This window comes from Phyllobates terribilis, unplaced genomic scaffold (genome assembly GCF_046119375.1).
Source record: "Phyllobates terribilis strain yellow unplaced genomic scaffold, ASM4611937v1 Scaffold_8__6_contigs__length_399053987, whole genome shotgun sequence".
In the NCBI taxonomy this organism is placed as follows: domain Eukaryota; kingdom Metazoa; phylum Chordata; class Amphibia; order Anura; family Dendrobatidae; genus Phyllobates; species Phyllobates terribilis.
This window is the reverse complement of record NW_027362768.1, coordinates 55,748,101-55,763,953: the sequence shown is the minus strand read 5'-3', so window position 1 is coordinate 55,763,953 and position 15,853 is coordinate 55,748,101. Positions and strand designations below refer to the sequence as shown.

At 45.6% G+C, this 15,853-nt stretch overlaps 1 protein-coding gene across 2 annotated transcripts in view; it reads right to left on the bottom strand.

The window, feature by feature from the left end:
- Positions 1 to 2,241: 2,241 nt before the first annotated feature.
- APOBEC4 (apolipoprotein B mRNA editing enzyme catalytic polypeptide like 4) overlaps positions 2,242 to 15,853 on the bottom strand; it is a 64,050-nt gene continuing 50,438 nt past the window's right edge. For both annotated transcript variants that reach the window (XM_073642561.1, XM_073642560.1), the window contains one exon: positions 2,242 to 3,659. In XM_073642561.1, the coding sequence (XP_073498662.1) occupies positions 2,511 to 3,650 (1,140 nt within the window). In that variant the 5' untranslated portion in view covers positions 3,651 to 3,659 and the 3' untranslated portion in view covers positions 2,242 to 2,510. The remainder of the gene's footprint in view (positions 3,660 to 15,853) is intronic.

The following is a 15,853-nucleotide window of genomic DNA, read 5'->3' as shown; positions in this document are numbered from 1 at the left end:
ACATACAGTAACTATAAGAATCAGGCAGTAACCGCACCGCCGCCCTAAGCAATCAGACAAGAGACATGCACACAGCAGGTACTGGAGCAAAGTGCGCAGACTGGACTGATAGGTAAGATGGCGGTCTTGCATGGTGGGAGGTGGTAAGCCATGCCAGCACGCCGCCTGGGATGTTACACTTTAGTTTTAGCTGAAGTTTGTTTTAAAGATTTTGAAGCATGCTTATTTAGAGCAATTTTTCTATAGGCCTTTTTCTCTGTGTTAAGAATTGGTGAGCTGCTTTTGAGAGTAAGAAGAGATTTTCTGGTTTAATGTTTGAAGAGGTTATTTAAAAAAAAAAAAGATCAAAAACAGATCGGAAGGGGGAAAGGCAGCTGGATTAGGGTACATAGTTTGAAGAATGTTAATTTATGCCCGGTTTTTAACCTCTTAAAATGGTTACGCATTAGACCAGTTCATAAAGGTTCTTTATTTATACAAGTTGATCTTATTCCAATTATGAAATTTAAATTCAATGCAGTGCTTACATTTTTTTTACTGAAACTAGGTTTGGAAAAAATGAAGATATCATCTCAGGTTTGAATGAAAGCACAATTACAAAGATAGGTAGATGGGAATCTAACTGATAAAAGATTTACGTAAGACCAGAATTAATTGTTAAACTTTAATATTCATTTCTCAGGTACAATGGTTATCTGGATCCTGGGTCATTCGTATATTCATTGGGCCCAGAAGAGGGCAAACAAGAGGTCTTATTCTGGAAACTTATCTTTTGATCTTGTAACATTTCAATGTTTTCTGGTATGGTGTTAGAGGTCTAAGGTGGGAAAATGTTCCTAATAAAATGAAAAAAGTATCTTTGTTATGGCCGAATCCACATTTAATTATAATTCATGCAGGTGGAAACGACACAGGTAAGCTAAAAACTTTGCACCTTCTTTGGTTAATGCGTAGAGATGTTTCTTTAATTAAAAATGTTGGTTTCCCAATGCTTGTTTAGTTTATTCAGAAATAGTCCCAAGATTAGTTTGGTCAGGTTTAGATAGATTTAAAGTTTTTGAGAAAATAAGGAAAAGACTGAATAGATTGATGGAAAAATTTACGAATTTGCTAGGAGGTTTTTCTTACAGGTATTTTGATTTAGAGGGATTTGCACCAGGTTTATTTAGGAGAGATTTAGTACATTTGTCAGACATGGGTCTGGATGTTTTTAATTTGGGTTTGCAAAATGCTATGAAGAAATGGCTGTGATGTTTTTGTTGGGGGGGGGGGCACGTCTTTTAGTCCTGGCTGGTGGATAATCGCCCAGCTTTTGCTGGGTGGAGTTGGTCTTTGTTTATGGTTGTTATATGGTTTTATGAGAATTTTATAGTATTAAAATTTATGGATGATAGTATTAAAACTATTTATGGTATTTATTCATATTAATTTAAAGTAACTCTTAATAAAAACATCACGGGCTATTTATTCCACAAATTTAGTGTGTCACGTGTTTTTTATTATATTGGTTAAGAATTTCCGGGAAAATCAATGGGTCTTGTGCTACCATGGTCTGTGCTTTAGAATAGCGCAAACCTGGAAAAGCAGTTGCGAGAAGCAACATCATCAATACCACCTAACATCACAGCCTCACCAAAGAGAAGCAGATCCAGCTATCACATTAGGGGTGGGTTATTTAAATGTTTATCCAAATGTAGGAGGATTATTTTTAATCTGATAAATTTATAATGCCCACGAATGATGGTATAAATGTCCAAATGTCTTTTGGTAGAAAAAAAGGTTCTTCACTCCTGCTTTATATAGAAGTCATTGGAATAAAACATCCATTGTTAAAGCAGTTGTCTAGAGCATAACAATTTATTTCTACTTTATGTCAGATGCATTGGAGTGGTTACACTTTACATATCCATAAATTAAACAAGCTTGCACTGCATCACTGTATCTGGCCACTGCACTTAAAGGGGTTTTCCCACGAACAAAAGTTCATTTTAATAATTGTCTGACCGTGTATGGAACTTGGTCTGATCATACCACAACTCCTGGACAGGGGAGGAAGCAAAAGAGTATACAGACATTACAGCACTTGATCAGAGAGGATTCATTTTGTGAGGTAAAACATTTCACTGGCTGTTTTTATACAATATTTGACCTCACAAAATGAATCCTCTGTGATCCCCTGCTGTCCTGTCTATATACTCTTTTGCTTCCTCCCCTGTCCAGGAGCTGTGGTATGATCAGACCACATTCTGTACACGGTCAGACACCGCCAATTATTAAAATGAACTTTTGTTCGTGGGAAAACCCCTTTAAGTACCGTGAAAGAAAATTGCCAGGCTATCACCCTGTATATGCCCAAAATATGAGAACTTAAGCAGAAAGCCCTTTAACAATTTTAGATCTATGATGAAAAACTTCATAACATAAAATCATCTTCATTATTTTTTTTCTGCATGTTATTGTGCATATATAAAATAAATAATTATCTTGTGCAGACTGACTCAGCATAGGTCTTAGCGCTTGGGTTTTTTCACAGAATCAGCGTTATTTTTCCTTCTGTTCCTTTTTGCTTCTTTATCCTTTCCTTTTACCACTTGCTCAGTAATTATAACTTCATTTATTTTTCTTGCATTTGGTACAGTGTTACTTGAGTCTATTTCTTCACCTACCGGTATATCCATGGGCATGTTTAGATGTCGGACAATTTGTTTGGGTTTGGAAACAACTTCTTTTGGACCATGTGATGCAGGTATGAAGGGCATGCGGGGTACAAACTTAGGATAGTACTGAAATAAGCTATTTTGTTGCTGAGTAGGATTGACCTTGTCTCTTGGATACTCTTGAAAACGTTTAGTTTCTTGAGGTTGAGAAATCGAAGGAGTGTCAATAAAATAAGGCTTAATCCCAGTGATAAAATGAATCATGTGTGCATTATAACTATCAGCTGAAGCCCGAGCAGGCAGAATGGGCTGGTACAGGGTGTTCTGGGGAACCTCTTTCACAAAGGAATATAGAACAGTTTTCCAAATTCCATCACACAGTGGATTCAGCGTTACTCTCGGCCAGTGAGCAGCAAGACTTTTTAAAGCTTCTTTGTTCCAAAAAGAAGCAGGGAACTCTTCTGCAACATGGTACATCTGTGAGAAATAGATATCTAAGCGCAACTCTGGATACCTCATTATTAAATCATACATTTTACTGATGCAACAATGTCCAAACTCATTGCAAGGAGTAAAGTTAGTGTAAAGAGTTAAGTAGCCAACTGGGTAATGCTGGTAAAGGAAAGCATCTAGATATCCATTTTTTTCAAACAACATGGACTCTGAGTGAAGGTTAGAATGAGTGCAGTTTGTAGCCTGGCCTTTCTGTATGACTGCTCCATTAAAAGCTTTTATTTCATAAAATATCAGCTGTTTATTTTCAGGCATTGTTGGTCCATGTGGAAAGCCAAATGCCTCGTAGAACTCTCCATAAGTAACCCGGGACTCTTCTCCTGTTCTAATATGATAGGGACATTTCACACAATTGTGGTTTGCATAGAGCCAGTAATACGGCTTTATTAATGTGCCATTACATGCAGAGAATTCCTGAAAAATAGTTTCCATGTACAGGTGAAAAAAAGGTATAGGCTCCAGGCTGTGTTCACCAACCATGAAGTTTTCCTGCAAAACAAATATAAATAAGTTATTTATTTTCATTATGATTTGTCACATAATTGTAAAAAATAAACCAAAGATGATGTCATTAGTTTCATGAAAAGTTTATATATTAGAAAAATGTATTAATTTATTACTTATTTCTCCTTTACCAATTCAAAATATTCACTGAAACATTAATTTTGCCCAGCTAGTTACTATACCGAAAGTGTAGCAGTGGCGGAGACCTGGCCTTGGACCAGAAGAGGATGACTACCTGCTCTGTTTCTAATGTTAAGAATATAAAAAGCATTTGGGGTCTATTTCTCTTAAGGTTGAAAACCCCTTTAAGCTGGCAATAGATATAAGATAGTTGGTGGCCTAAGATTCAGCTTTAGGCTATGTTCAAACACGTTGCGTTTTTTTCTGCAGCTAAATCTGCTTCAAATGTGCTGACAACTTTTCTCTGGCAGGTAAACAGCTGCGTCAAAAATGCAGGTTTTCCTCCGTTTTTTGATGCATTTTTAATGCATTTTTGCAGGATTTTTTTCACTGTCCTTCTGTCTCTATTTAGGCATGTACATAAAGTTTTGTGAAAAAAAGATTCCCATTCTATTTTGCCATCAAAAACACTGAAAAAACGCAGCGAAAAAACGCAGCAAAAGAACACAGGTGCGTTTTTTGCTGCGTTTTTGCAGTGTTTTTTTCAACACCCATTACTTCCTATGGGTGAAAAAACACTGCAAAAACGCTGAAAAAACGCTGAAAGAAGTGACATGCTCTATTTTCCAAAAACAGACAGAAAATACGCAGCAAACAAAAAGTGTGAAAAGAGAATTCTGTTTTCTCATAGACTTTGCTGGTACTGCTAGACGCAGCTGAAAATTTGCATAAAAATCTGCTGCAAAATACGCAGCAAAACATAATGTCGGTGCACATAGCCTTAGATCTTCCAAGGACAGGCTTTATGCTAAGTACTCCGATTATCAGGTTCAGGGGATACCTGGATACTGTGTGAAAATGCTTCAAGTTGTAAAGGAAACGTCCATAAGACTTTGTACCCGCTATCCATTGCATATAATCGTTAACAAGTTGCTGTTCAGTAAAAAGTTTATTAGTGAATGGTGGTCTCTCTCATTGAACTATGAAACATCTGGTCCTGGCAAACCCGCAACATCAGTTACATGCGACCTGCATGGCTGTGACGCCCTCACAGCACAAATCTACACACCCAACCAGGACCTCCACTTTCATGTAATGTGCCCGGCACGCCAGACAAGTGGCTCGCCCGTGGCTTCCGTCCCTTACCCCTTTACACTGTTTCACTCTCAATGAAGGTTCTGCAATCTCCCCTGAAACAAAATCAGCTGTTGCAATTTTAATTATCCAATCCTTCTTTCCTCTGACATAATTTCTCAGGGAGAGAAGAAGGCCCCATACACCTCAGATGGTCCACCTGTCCCATCGAAATCAACTGGATTAGACAACTTTCATTTAATAAGCATGAGGCCTTTAAAGTCAGACACATGATTGTGGCACCCCAGGGGTCTGGTTACCACAGTAATAAAAATATTACGTCTGGGAGCAAGTGAGAGGTTTCCTGGTCAGGAGCCCTTAAGCATGCAACACCTCCTGCCCAGACCTGGAAGGGGAGGAATCTGCCCTATATAAACTGGGTCTGGGGCGGGATTAGTCAGTCAGAGCATGGAGTGAAGTTCCAGACACAGGGCGAGAAACAGCTAGGAGCTCTGTAGGAGCAGGAGCTGAGTGCCAGGGACTGGAAGCAGATATATTGGTCGTCCTGGCTGAAGAGACTACTACCGGACAACAGAGTCCGAGGCTGTGGGAACCTCTAAGTCCAGCAGCAGAACCCAGCCGGCAGGGGATTCCAGGTCCTCTGGCCATAGAAGCCCGGAGGCTCAGTCACAAGGAAGGGACCAGCACCGCCATCAAGGAGCGGAGGCTATCAGAAGGCCCCAAGTCACCAGCCATACGGGTGAGCACCACACGGTATACTCAGGGACATGGGCTACTTCCACTCGCTTACAGCAAGGTAGCCAGGAAGAGTGCAGATAGACGGGGAGGCCTACAACTCCACCTGGCCAGGGGAACTCCTGCTTGCTCACAGACTGACCAGGCCCCTTATGCTAGCCAGTACTCCCGGGAGGGTCTGCCTTAATATCATCAGTAAAGACCCTGAACTGCACTGCAAAGACTCTGAGTCGTTCCTGCTTTCTCACCGCATACAGCACTACTAGTACTGGGACGCCCGCGCACCATCACTCCCATCATCCACGTTCCCTGCCCTGAGGCTATACTCTTCCCGTGGGGAGTTATCCCATCCTTTGCTGCGCACACCACACCAGCCTCAGCGGTCTGCCTCGCAGCGGCGGTACACCCTGACCGCAATCTACGGGTGGCGTAGTCAGACATTAAACCACAAAAACCCTATAAAGACTGCCACTGGTTTGACCACCCTGAGCCACGGGACTAGGTCGCCGCCACGGAGACTGCAACCCCCAGAGACCCGGCTCCGGGTATTCCACACACGCGCACACTCGGCCCAGGGGGCGCGTCATGATTGTGAAGGAGAAGATGGGAGGTGGGTAATTTCCATAAATTCAGACACATAAATTCTGTATATATACTTATATATATGTATATATATATATATATATATATATATATATATATATATACTAAAGCTATTGAACCCGTTCTACGCCCGGGTGGCGAGCATTTTTATTGGTATATGGTCTCCTATGCTGGTATGTGCTATCCCCCTCCTGGTATTTCTGCTGCCCCCATCCTGGTATTTGTGCTGCCTCCATCCTGTCTACACCATCCTATCCTGGTATGCATGGCACCCCTCATCCCCATCCTGGTATGCATGGCACTGACGCACCCCCTGGGGCTGTGGGGTGCTCAGTGCCGGGCCGGTCGGTGCTGGGGATGTCACGGTGGCAGTGACCCAGGGCGGTCAATTAAAGGGGAATAAAGTTTTTAGATATAATGTTCGTGACTCCACCTGTGGTATGCGGCTATATGGGACCGCCTCTTCGGTGCAGATCCTCTGGAGCTGATGGTGACGCAGCAGAGTTGGTTCAGCTCTCCACAGGTAGAGCTAAGCTCCAGGGCAGTAGATGGTGATTTTATGAGGTAGATGTTGTTGGTGCGGTGTTATGCAGGTGATGGCGCAGATAATGAGTCAAGGACACAGTGGGGTGCAGTCTTCAGGCTTTACTCACAGTTCAAAGCAGTTCCAAGTCACCGCTGCAGCCGGGAATGACTGCCCACGTCATCCTGTGCCCTCCGGGGTAGGGATCCAGCAATCTCTCTGGTACCTTAGGAGCATTTAAACGGGACCCCGTTCTATGTACCTTTCCCGGTCGTCTCACTGCGCTGGCTCTCACCCTCCATCCATGCACTTCACAATCAGTGTCCCAAGCCAGTGGCCTTGGGTCTTGTCGGGCGACTTGCAATCCCCTGGACGCTATGTGGCCACCTTTTCAGCGATATAATTGTGGGTTTTGGCTGCAACACCTTGAAAATGCTGCAGCCTCCAGTTGGCTAGCTGAGCCTAGTTGTTCTCCACTAGTTTTGGGGCCGGTCCCGCTCTGTGGCCTGATCCCTCCACATGCGTGTGAATTCGGGCGCATGGGTGGCTTCCTGCACTCACCATGCCCCTGGGATCCCTTCTGTCTCTGGAGCCTTTCCCTCTGCTCCCGTCCTCTCTCAGTCTCTCCTCCTGGGCCTCTCTGACTAGGCCCGACTCCTCTCTCTCCACTGAACTCCTGCTCCAAGCACTGAAGCCAGGAGCCTGAACCCTTCTGCACTGCTCTTCTGAGCAGGACTCGACCTTTCTAGATGGTTCCCCTCCTTCTTATACTCTTTCTGTCTGTGCTCCATTGATCTACTTCCTCCATCCACACCCACTACATGGTTCCCCCTCTCTTGGTTCCCCCCCTTCCAAATAGGGACAGGGCTCAGCAGTGGATAAGTGCATCTTGCCCCTCCTGCTGGTCTGGAGTGGTGTAGTGTTGGATGTGGGTGTGTGGGTCCCGGGTAGTACTCCGTCCTTACCTGAGAGGGGGTACCACACCTCTGGGTGAGATGCAGTACCTCTGTGGCAACTGGACCCGCAGGGTTGCCACAGCACCCCTCACCCCTAATCCTGGTATGCATGGCACCCCTCCCCCCAATCCTGGTATGCATGGCTCCCTCATACCCAATTCTGGTATGCATGGCTCCCCTCACCCCCAATCCTGGTATGCATGGCACTCCTCATCCCTCATCCTGGTATGCATGGCACCCCTCATCCTGGTATGCATGGCCCCTCATCCCTATCCTGGTATACATGGTACCCCTTATCCCTATCCTGGTATGCATGGCCCCTCATCCCACACACATACAAAAAAAATAAACACTTATACTCACCTTTCTTCCCTGTGCTCCAGTGCTGCGGTGTCCTGTTCTGTCGGAGGCCAGGGGAGGAGTGAGGCGCCGGAGTACGAGCGTGTCCATACCGCGCTGTCCAGCGCCATTTTGCTGAAGACACACTGCAAATGTGTCTTCAGTAAAATGGCGCCGGATAGCGTTATGCACATGCGCCGATCGATTCCGATGCCTCACTCCTGCCCCGGTCTCAGGCGAAGAGAGGCGCTGCGGTAACGCTCCTCCCAGTCAGGTAAGTATGTAAGTATGGCGCCAGAGATCGCGGTATGAGTTCAGTGTCTACTCATACCGCAATCTCCAGCAAGTCAGGTAGCAATTGACTGTCAGTGGAAGTCAGAGACTCAGGAGTGTAGATAGCAGGCTGCCCAGCCCAAGGCTCTCATAAAGGAGTAATCAAAAGGCCAGGCAATTAACCCCACAGCTCCCTGATCTAGCGGCACCACTAGTCCCTGCAATAAAACAGGACCGATGCTGTCACGCATCACACACAACAAACGTGCGGTGCCACCTAATGGCTAAAGCAGGAACAAAAGAGACAGGAGCCAGCACAGATGTTACTGTACCCCCCTCTTACAAGGGTCCTCCAGACACTTAGGACCAGGTTTAATAGGGAAAGACTGATGAAACTTACTGATGCAATTGTCAGCACTGATGTTATTAGCAGACAACCACAATCTTTCCTCTGGTCAATAATTGTTTAAATTAACAAGGTACTGCAAGGATTGCCTTATTATCCTGAAATCAAGGATTTTTACCACTTCATACTCGAGACTGCCTGTAATCAACAACGGTGGAGTAGGGTTATCAACAGGGAGCACCAGCACCCAATACATCTTTAGTAAGGATTTGCGAAAAACATTGGGAATCCAGAATGAGGGAGGAAGTTTCACACAAAGGCTACTGGATTGGCAACGTTAATTATCTCAAAAGGGCCAATGAACTTGGGACTCAACTTACCAGAGAGAACTTTGAGTTTCTAGTGGATAACCACACCTTGTCCCCAATAGCAAATCTTGGCCCTTCTATGTTCCTCTTATTACCAAAAAAGGTCTGTCCATCCTGTCTCAACTTGTCTATGGATTTACCAGCCTCTGAAGTATCAACTACAGAGGTCACAATGGAACCAAACTGTGGATGACACCCAAGATGACAGAAGAGGAGTTCTTAATGGATTCTTGATATTTATTATTAATGGAAAACTCTGCTAACGGCAGATGTTCCACCCAGTCAGACTGATGGTCAGAGACATAACAGCGAATAAATTGCTCCGGTATTTGGTTGGCACGTTCAGTCTGACCATTGATGTCTGGGTGAAACGCTAATGAAAAGGACAATTCAATGTTAATTTTACTACTGAATGCCCTCCTGAATTTTAAAATAAACTGAGTTCTTCCATCGGAAACAATATTTTCAGGAATCACATGTAGACGAACAATGGGTTTGATAAACAACTTACTTAAGGTTTACGAGTTCGGCAACTCAGACAAAAGAACAAAATGACACTGTTTGCTAAATCTGTCTACCACAACCGAAATAATAGTTTTCCCTTCTGAGGGTGGAAGGTGAGCAATGTAATCCATGGAGATGTGGGTCCAAGGACTTTTTTGTTCGGGCATAAATTTCACAAACATTAACATATTTTCTACAATATCAACCAATGGTTGCCCACCAAAAATTCTTAGTTATTACTCAGATTGAATTGCTAATCCCAGGGCGACCTGCTATGACTGAATCATGAGGCTGAGTACTCGTAGACGAAACTGGGGAGGTACAAATAAACTTTGGGAAGGAGTATTGTCAGGGGCTAACTCTTGCAATAGTACAGCTCCAACTCCAACCTCAGAGGCATCAACCTCCACAATAAAAGGATGCTCAAGATTGGGCTGAACCAATATTGGGTTTACCCCTGCCATCCAGCTGTTCTTGGTGGCGGCGGCTGCCGGTCGGATGTACTAACTTGTAGTGGCTGTACTACACATCCAACCTCCTATTGATTTGTGTAGCGTCGGCGTCTCTGCCCCCTACCAGGCAGAGACGCCGTCCTTCTCACCTCCCTGCTCCCCACGCGGCGTCCTCCTGCGCTCCTCTTCCTGCTGCTGCCGACGCGCGCAGCTTCCCGGGCACTGTGCTTAGGGTGCGCGCGCCCTCCCTCTCTCTTAAAGGGGCCAGCTACCTGCCGTGCCTGCTAGCCCGCTCACCTTGGAGCACTCGCCTGTTACCTGCCTGTTCCTGCCCGTTACCTGCCCGCTACCTGCCGTGCCTGCTAGCCCGCTCACCTGGGAGCATTCGCCCGTTACCTGCCCGTTACCTGATAGACTACCTGGAGGCCCCTGCTGACACTTGCTGTGACCACCTGTCTGTAACCTAGAGACTTCTACCTGCTCTGCCGTCACGTGCCGTGACCACCCATTATCTATCCAGAGGCTTCTGCCTGCCTGTTGTGTCCATCCGCTATACTGGTCAGTCCCAGTCTGCTGACCCGTGGGAGCCACCTGCTCTCTTAAAAGGTCATCCCCAGAGTAACACCTGGTACCTCTGCTCGGTCCCTCCCTTGTCACGGAGTCGTTAGACGCCGTACGTGTTATGTTCTGCTACCAGAGCTAAGGAAAGAGAGGAGATCTGTCCCTACGATAGAACTCAGCTTAATCCCTACGATGTAACAGGGGACCTGATCCTGCGATCAGACCTGCTAAAGTCCTAAGCTAGTCTGTACGGAGACCTATAGATGTGGGGAAGGAATCCCTACAAGTACTAAGGACTGGGAGGAAAATGGGACACCTCCTAACAGAAATAGTAGCAGACAGACGAACAAACAAAATATATAGAACAAAGAGGTCCGTAGACCAAGCAAACTAACAGAGTTAGATACAGAGCACAGGCTAGCTAGAAAGTAGTTAAACAATGAAGTCCAGCAAAGCCAGAAGGGCGGAGCAGGCTTAAATAGGCCAACAAGGTCATGTGACCAGCAAAGGAAAAAAAACCTAAGAGCAAGGTTCTAACAGTACCCCCCCTTCTAAGAGGATCCTCCGGATCCCCTAGGACCAGGCTTATCAGGAAATCTCCTGTGAAACGCTCTGATAAGTCTGGACGCGGAAACATCATCCGACCTCACCCAAGAGTTATCCTCGGGTCCGAAACCTTTCCAGGCCACAAGATACTGCAAACTACCTCTATACAGTCTAGAGTTAAGGATGCGAGAAAAACAGTGCCCACCTAGCCTGACGGGCATTCAGGCGCTTGGCAGCATCAAGATATATCAGATTTTTATGATCCGTAAGAACCTGAACGGGAAATTCCGCACCTTCCAAGAAGTGACGCCAATGTTCAAATGCGAGTTTAATAGCCAATAATTCCCGATTACCAATATCGTAATTCAGTTCAGTCTCCGAAAAATTTTTTGAAAAAAAGGCACAGGGATGTAATCCATCCCCGTTATCCTGAGACAATACTGCGCCAACCCCCACAGAGGAAGCATCAACCTCAACCAAAAACGGCTTAGTCACATCAGGCTGCATAAGGATGGGAGCAGAGGTGAACCTCTCCTTGAGATACACAAAAGCTTCAATGGCCTCAGAAGACCACTGAACCGCATCAGCACCTTTCCTGGTGAGATCGGTCAGAGGTTTGACAATACTAGAAAAAATTTTTATGAATTTTCTGTAATAATTGGCGAAACCTAAAAACCTCTGTATCGATTTCAAACCAATAGGCCTAGGCCATTCCTGTACAGCTTGAACTTTAACCGGGTCCATCTCAAAACCTTCGCTGGAGATAATGTAACCCAAAAAACTAATTCTCTGTACAGCGAACTCACATTTCTCCAGCTTAGCAAAAAGCGAATTGTCCATTAATAACTGTAATACCTCACGTACGCTCCGCCAATGAGACTCCAGATCCGGCGAATAAATCAAAATGTCATCCAAATACACAACCACATTTTTGCCGATCAAAGGTCTAAGGATGTCATTAATAAGATTCTGAAAAAATGCAGGAGCATTAGTAAGACCAAAAGGCATAACCAGATTCTCAAAATGACCCACAGGAGTGTTAAAAGCAGTCTTCCATTCGTCACCCTCCTTCATGCGCAACAGATTGTATGCCCCCTTAAGGTCAATTTTAGAGAACCACTTGGCCCCCATTAACTGGTTAAACAGATCAGGAATCAATGGCAGTGGGTAAGGATTGCGTACAGTAATTTTGTTAATCTCACGAAAATCCAGACAAGGACGTAAACCGCCGTCCTTTTTTTTTGCAAAAAAAAATCCAACCGCCACAGGAGACTTAGAAGGCCTAATGTGACCGGCGGCCAAACTTGTCTGTATGTATTCCTCCAAAGCCTTCCTCTCAGGAATAGTAAGGTTAAATAAACGACTTTTAGGAAGAGTCGCTCCAGGGACAAATTCAATAGAACAATCATAGTCTCTATGGGGAGGCAAAACCTGCGATTCCTTCTCAGAAAAAACTCTCCAAAAATCCTGAATAGGAACAGGCAATTCTCCCCTATCCAAAGCTGCAATACGCCCGTTACAACACTTGTCATAACATTTATGGCTCCAGGATTTAATTTCACTGGTAGACCAATCCAGTACAGGATTGTGAAATTTTAACCAGGGCAATCCCAATATTACTGGAGAAGGCAAGTTATTCAAAACTACCAAATCCAATTTCTCATGGTGAACACCATTAATAGTGAGAGGAAATTCACAGACCTTGAGAGTAATATTCTTCAAAGGGGAACCATCCACAGAAACCACAGCAATGGGGGATGATAAAGGTTCGGGTTTTAAATTGAGTCTTTCCAAGAATCCCCCATCAATTACATTCAGAGTAGACCCACAATCAACAAACACCCGAAATTCCATTAATTTTTCCTGAGCAATCGTGGAAGCAGCTAAAAATACACCCTTGGAATTTAAACAGGCAATACGGGCATGACTGACCATTTTTTTTTCTTTCTTGATACGAAGCTCACAGTCTTTAATTAAATGACCAGATTTTCCGCAATAGAAACACAAGCCTTCAGAAAATCTGCGATCTTTTTCTTGAGAGCGAGGTGCCATCGCTCCAATCTCCATCGGTTCACCACTGTTAGTACACACATTCTCATAACCAGAAACTGACATAGCAGAGGATTTGCTCTCATTAACCCTTGCACGCAGTCTCCTATCCACCCGTATAGCTAATTGCATAGCCTGTTGCAAATCTTCAGGTGTAGGATAAGCAATTAGCAGGTCTTTAACCCTTTCACTGAGCCCAGCAAGAAATAGACTTTTCAGAGCAGAATCGTTCCACCCTGTTTGAGTAGACCATCGACGGAAATGAGTACAATATTTTTCCACATTACCTGATCCCTGTCTCAAACGTCTTAACTCAGTCTCAGCTGATGAGACACGATCAGGATCATCATATAATAGTCCCAAAGCAGAAAAAAAACTATCCACTGAACTGAAGCATGTATCACTAGGTTGCAAAGAAAAGGCCCACTCCTGAGGCTCTTTGCGCAAAAGTGACATTATAAACCCTATGCACTGGGAATCATCCCCAGAGGACTTGGGTCTCAAATGAAAATACAATAAGCAAGCATTTTTAAATGAAAAAAATTCTCGGTGTTCACCAAAAAATAAATCCGGCAAACGTACCTTAGGCTCCAAGAAATGTGCTCCAGGACAGTTACTCACGTGTTGACGGAGCTCAGTCACCTCCAAAGAGAGTCCCTGCAGGTGTTTAGCCAAATCCAGAACCAACACCATGATGGAACAGAAAAAATCTTTCCTTAGAGCATTTGCTCGGCTGGACTTATTGTTATGTTCTGCTACCAGAGCTAAGGAAAGAGAGGAGATCTGTCCCTACGATAGAACTCAGCTTAATCCCTACGATGTAACAGGGGACCTGATCCTGCGATCAGACCTGCTAAAGTCCTAAGCTAGTCTGTACGGAGACCTATAGATGTGAGGAAGGAATCCCTACAAGTACTAAGGACTGGGAGGAAAATGGGATACCTCCTAACAGAAATAGTAGCAGACAGACGAACAAACAAAATATATAGAACAAAGAGGTCCGTAGACCAAGCAAACTAACAGAGTTAGATACAGAGCACAGGCTAGCTAGAAAGTAGTTAAACAATGAAGTCCAGCAAAGCCAGAAGGGCGGAGCAGGCTTAAATAGGCCAACAAGGTTATGTGACCAGCAAAGGAAAAAAAACCTAAGAGCAAGGTTCTAACAGTACGACCAGGGTCGGTCTGAGTTGATACTTAGTCACGCCCCTCTGGGTCCCTCCTTGCACCGCGACACAGAGGTTCCACCACCCGGATCCATAACAGTTTGCTCGGGCCATGGAACCCGGTGGCACCCAAGCTCCCTCGCTCTCTGACCTATACCAGGAGGTGTCCCGTCAGAGATCCCAACAGGAAACCATCCTGAACTTCCTGCGGAGTGTCAACTCCTGCCTAGACACACTGCCTGTCCCTCCTGCGTCCACCTTGAGTTGTACGACTCCTGCTCCGGCAGCGCCGCTGCCCACCTATACCATGGCATCCAGCCCCGGTCCCCGGATTTCTGAGCTTGCTGGGATAACGAGGCTCTGCTGTCCGTCTTCTGGGAGGGCCTTTCCGGTCAGATTAAGGATGAGCTAGCCGGTCGGGACATTCCTACCACCCTGGATGACCTGGTGTCACTTGCTACCCGGATTGACATCTGGTTCCAAGAACGCACCAAAGAGACCACCCGGGAGAGAAAGTTTCCCTGCCTTGCTCCTACTTTTCAGAGACCTGCCTCTCAGCAAGTCACTCCCCGGGCGCACTCGCCCGAACCTATGCAGATCGACCAGACCAAGATGGTCAAATCTCGCCAAGAGTCACGTCGAGCCGAGGGGAGCTGTTTCTATTGTGGCAGTAAAGAGCACCTGATCCGATCCTGCTCGGAGAGGTCGGGAAACTTCAATGTCTAGGACTGCTCGGAGAGGTCATCCTAGGCAAAAGTCCATCCTTGACTTTGTCTGTCTCTATCTCCTGGGGAGAGAACCGTCTCTTTGAAACTGCTCATCTGGATTCTGGAGCTGCTGGAAACCTCATTTCACAGTCCCTGGTAGAGAGATACCGAATTCCCACCAAACCTCTGGCTGAACCATTGTCCGTCGCCTCCGTGGATGGAAGACTCCTTCCGGTGACCATCCTGCTCGTCACTGAGCCCCTTACCCTGCAGGTGGGAATGCTGCACTCGGAGAAAATCTCCTTCCATGTGCTGTCCGGACTCCCTCACTCCCTATTGCTAGGTCTACCCTGGCTCCAGACACATGAACCCGTGCTGAACTTGCAATCCGGTGAAGTACTCCGGTGGGGGCAGGATTGCCATAGGACCTGCCTGATTCCGGTTCGCCCTCCTCGTCCTCCACCTACCCCAGCTAATTTACCTGGTCTATCGGCTCCTTACTGGTCCTACGCGGATGTCTTCGGTAAAAGGAAGCAGAGACACTGCCACCTCATAGGCCATATGATTGCCCGATCGACCTGGTACCTGGCGCCACTCCACCCCATGGGCGTATTTACCCGTTGTCGGCGGCCGAAACCCGGGCCATGTCTGAGTACATTGAGGAGAATCTGGCTAGGGGATTCATCCGGAAATCCACCTCCCCGGCTGGAGCCGGATTCTTCTTTGTCAAGATGAAGGATGGCTTGCTACGCCCTTGTATTGATTATAGAGGACTCAATCAGATCACGGTAAAAAACAAATATCCCCTGCCGCTCATCTCCGAGTTGTTTGATCGCCTT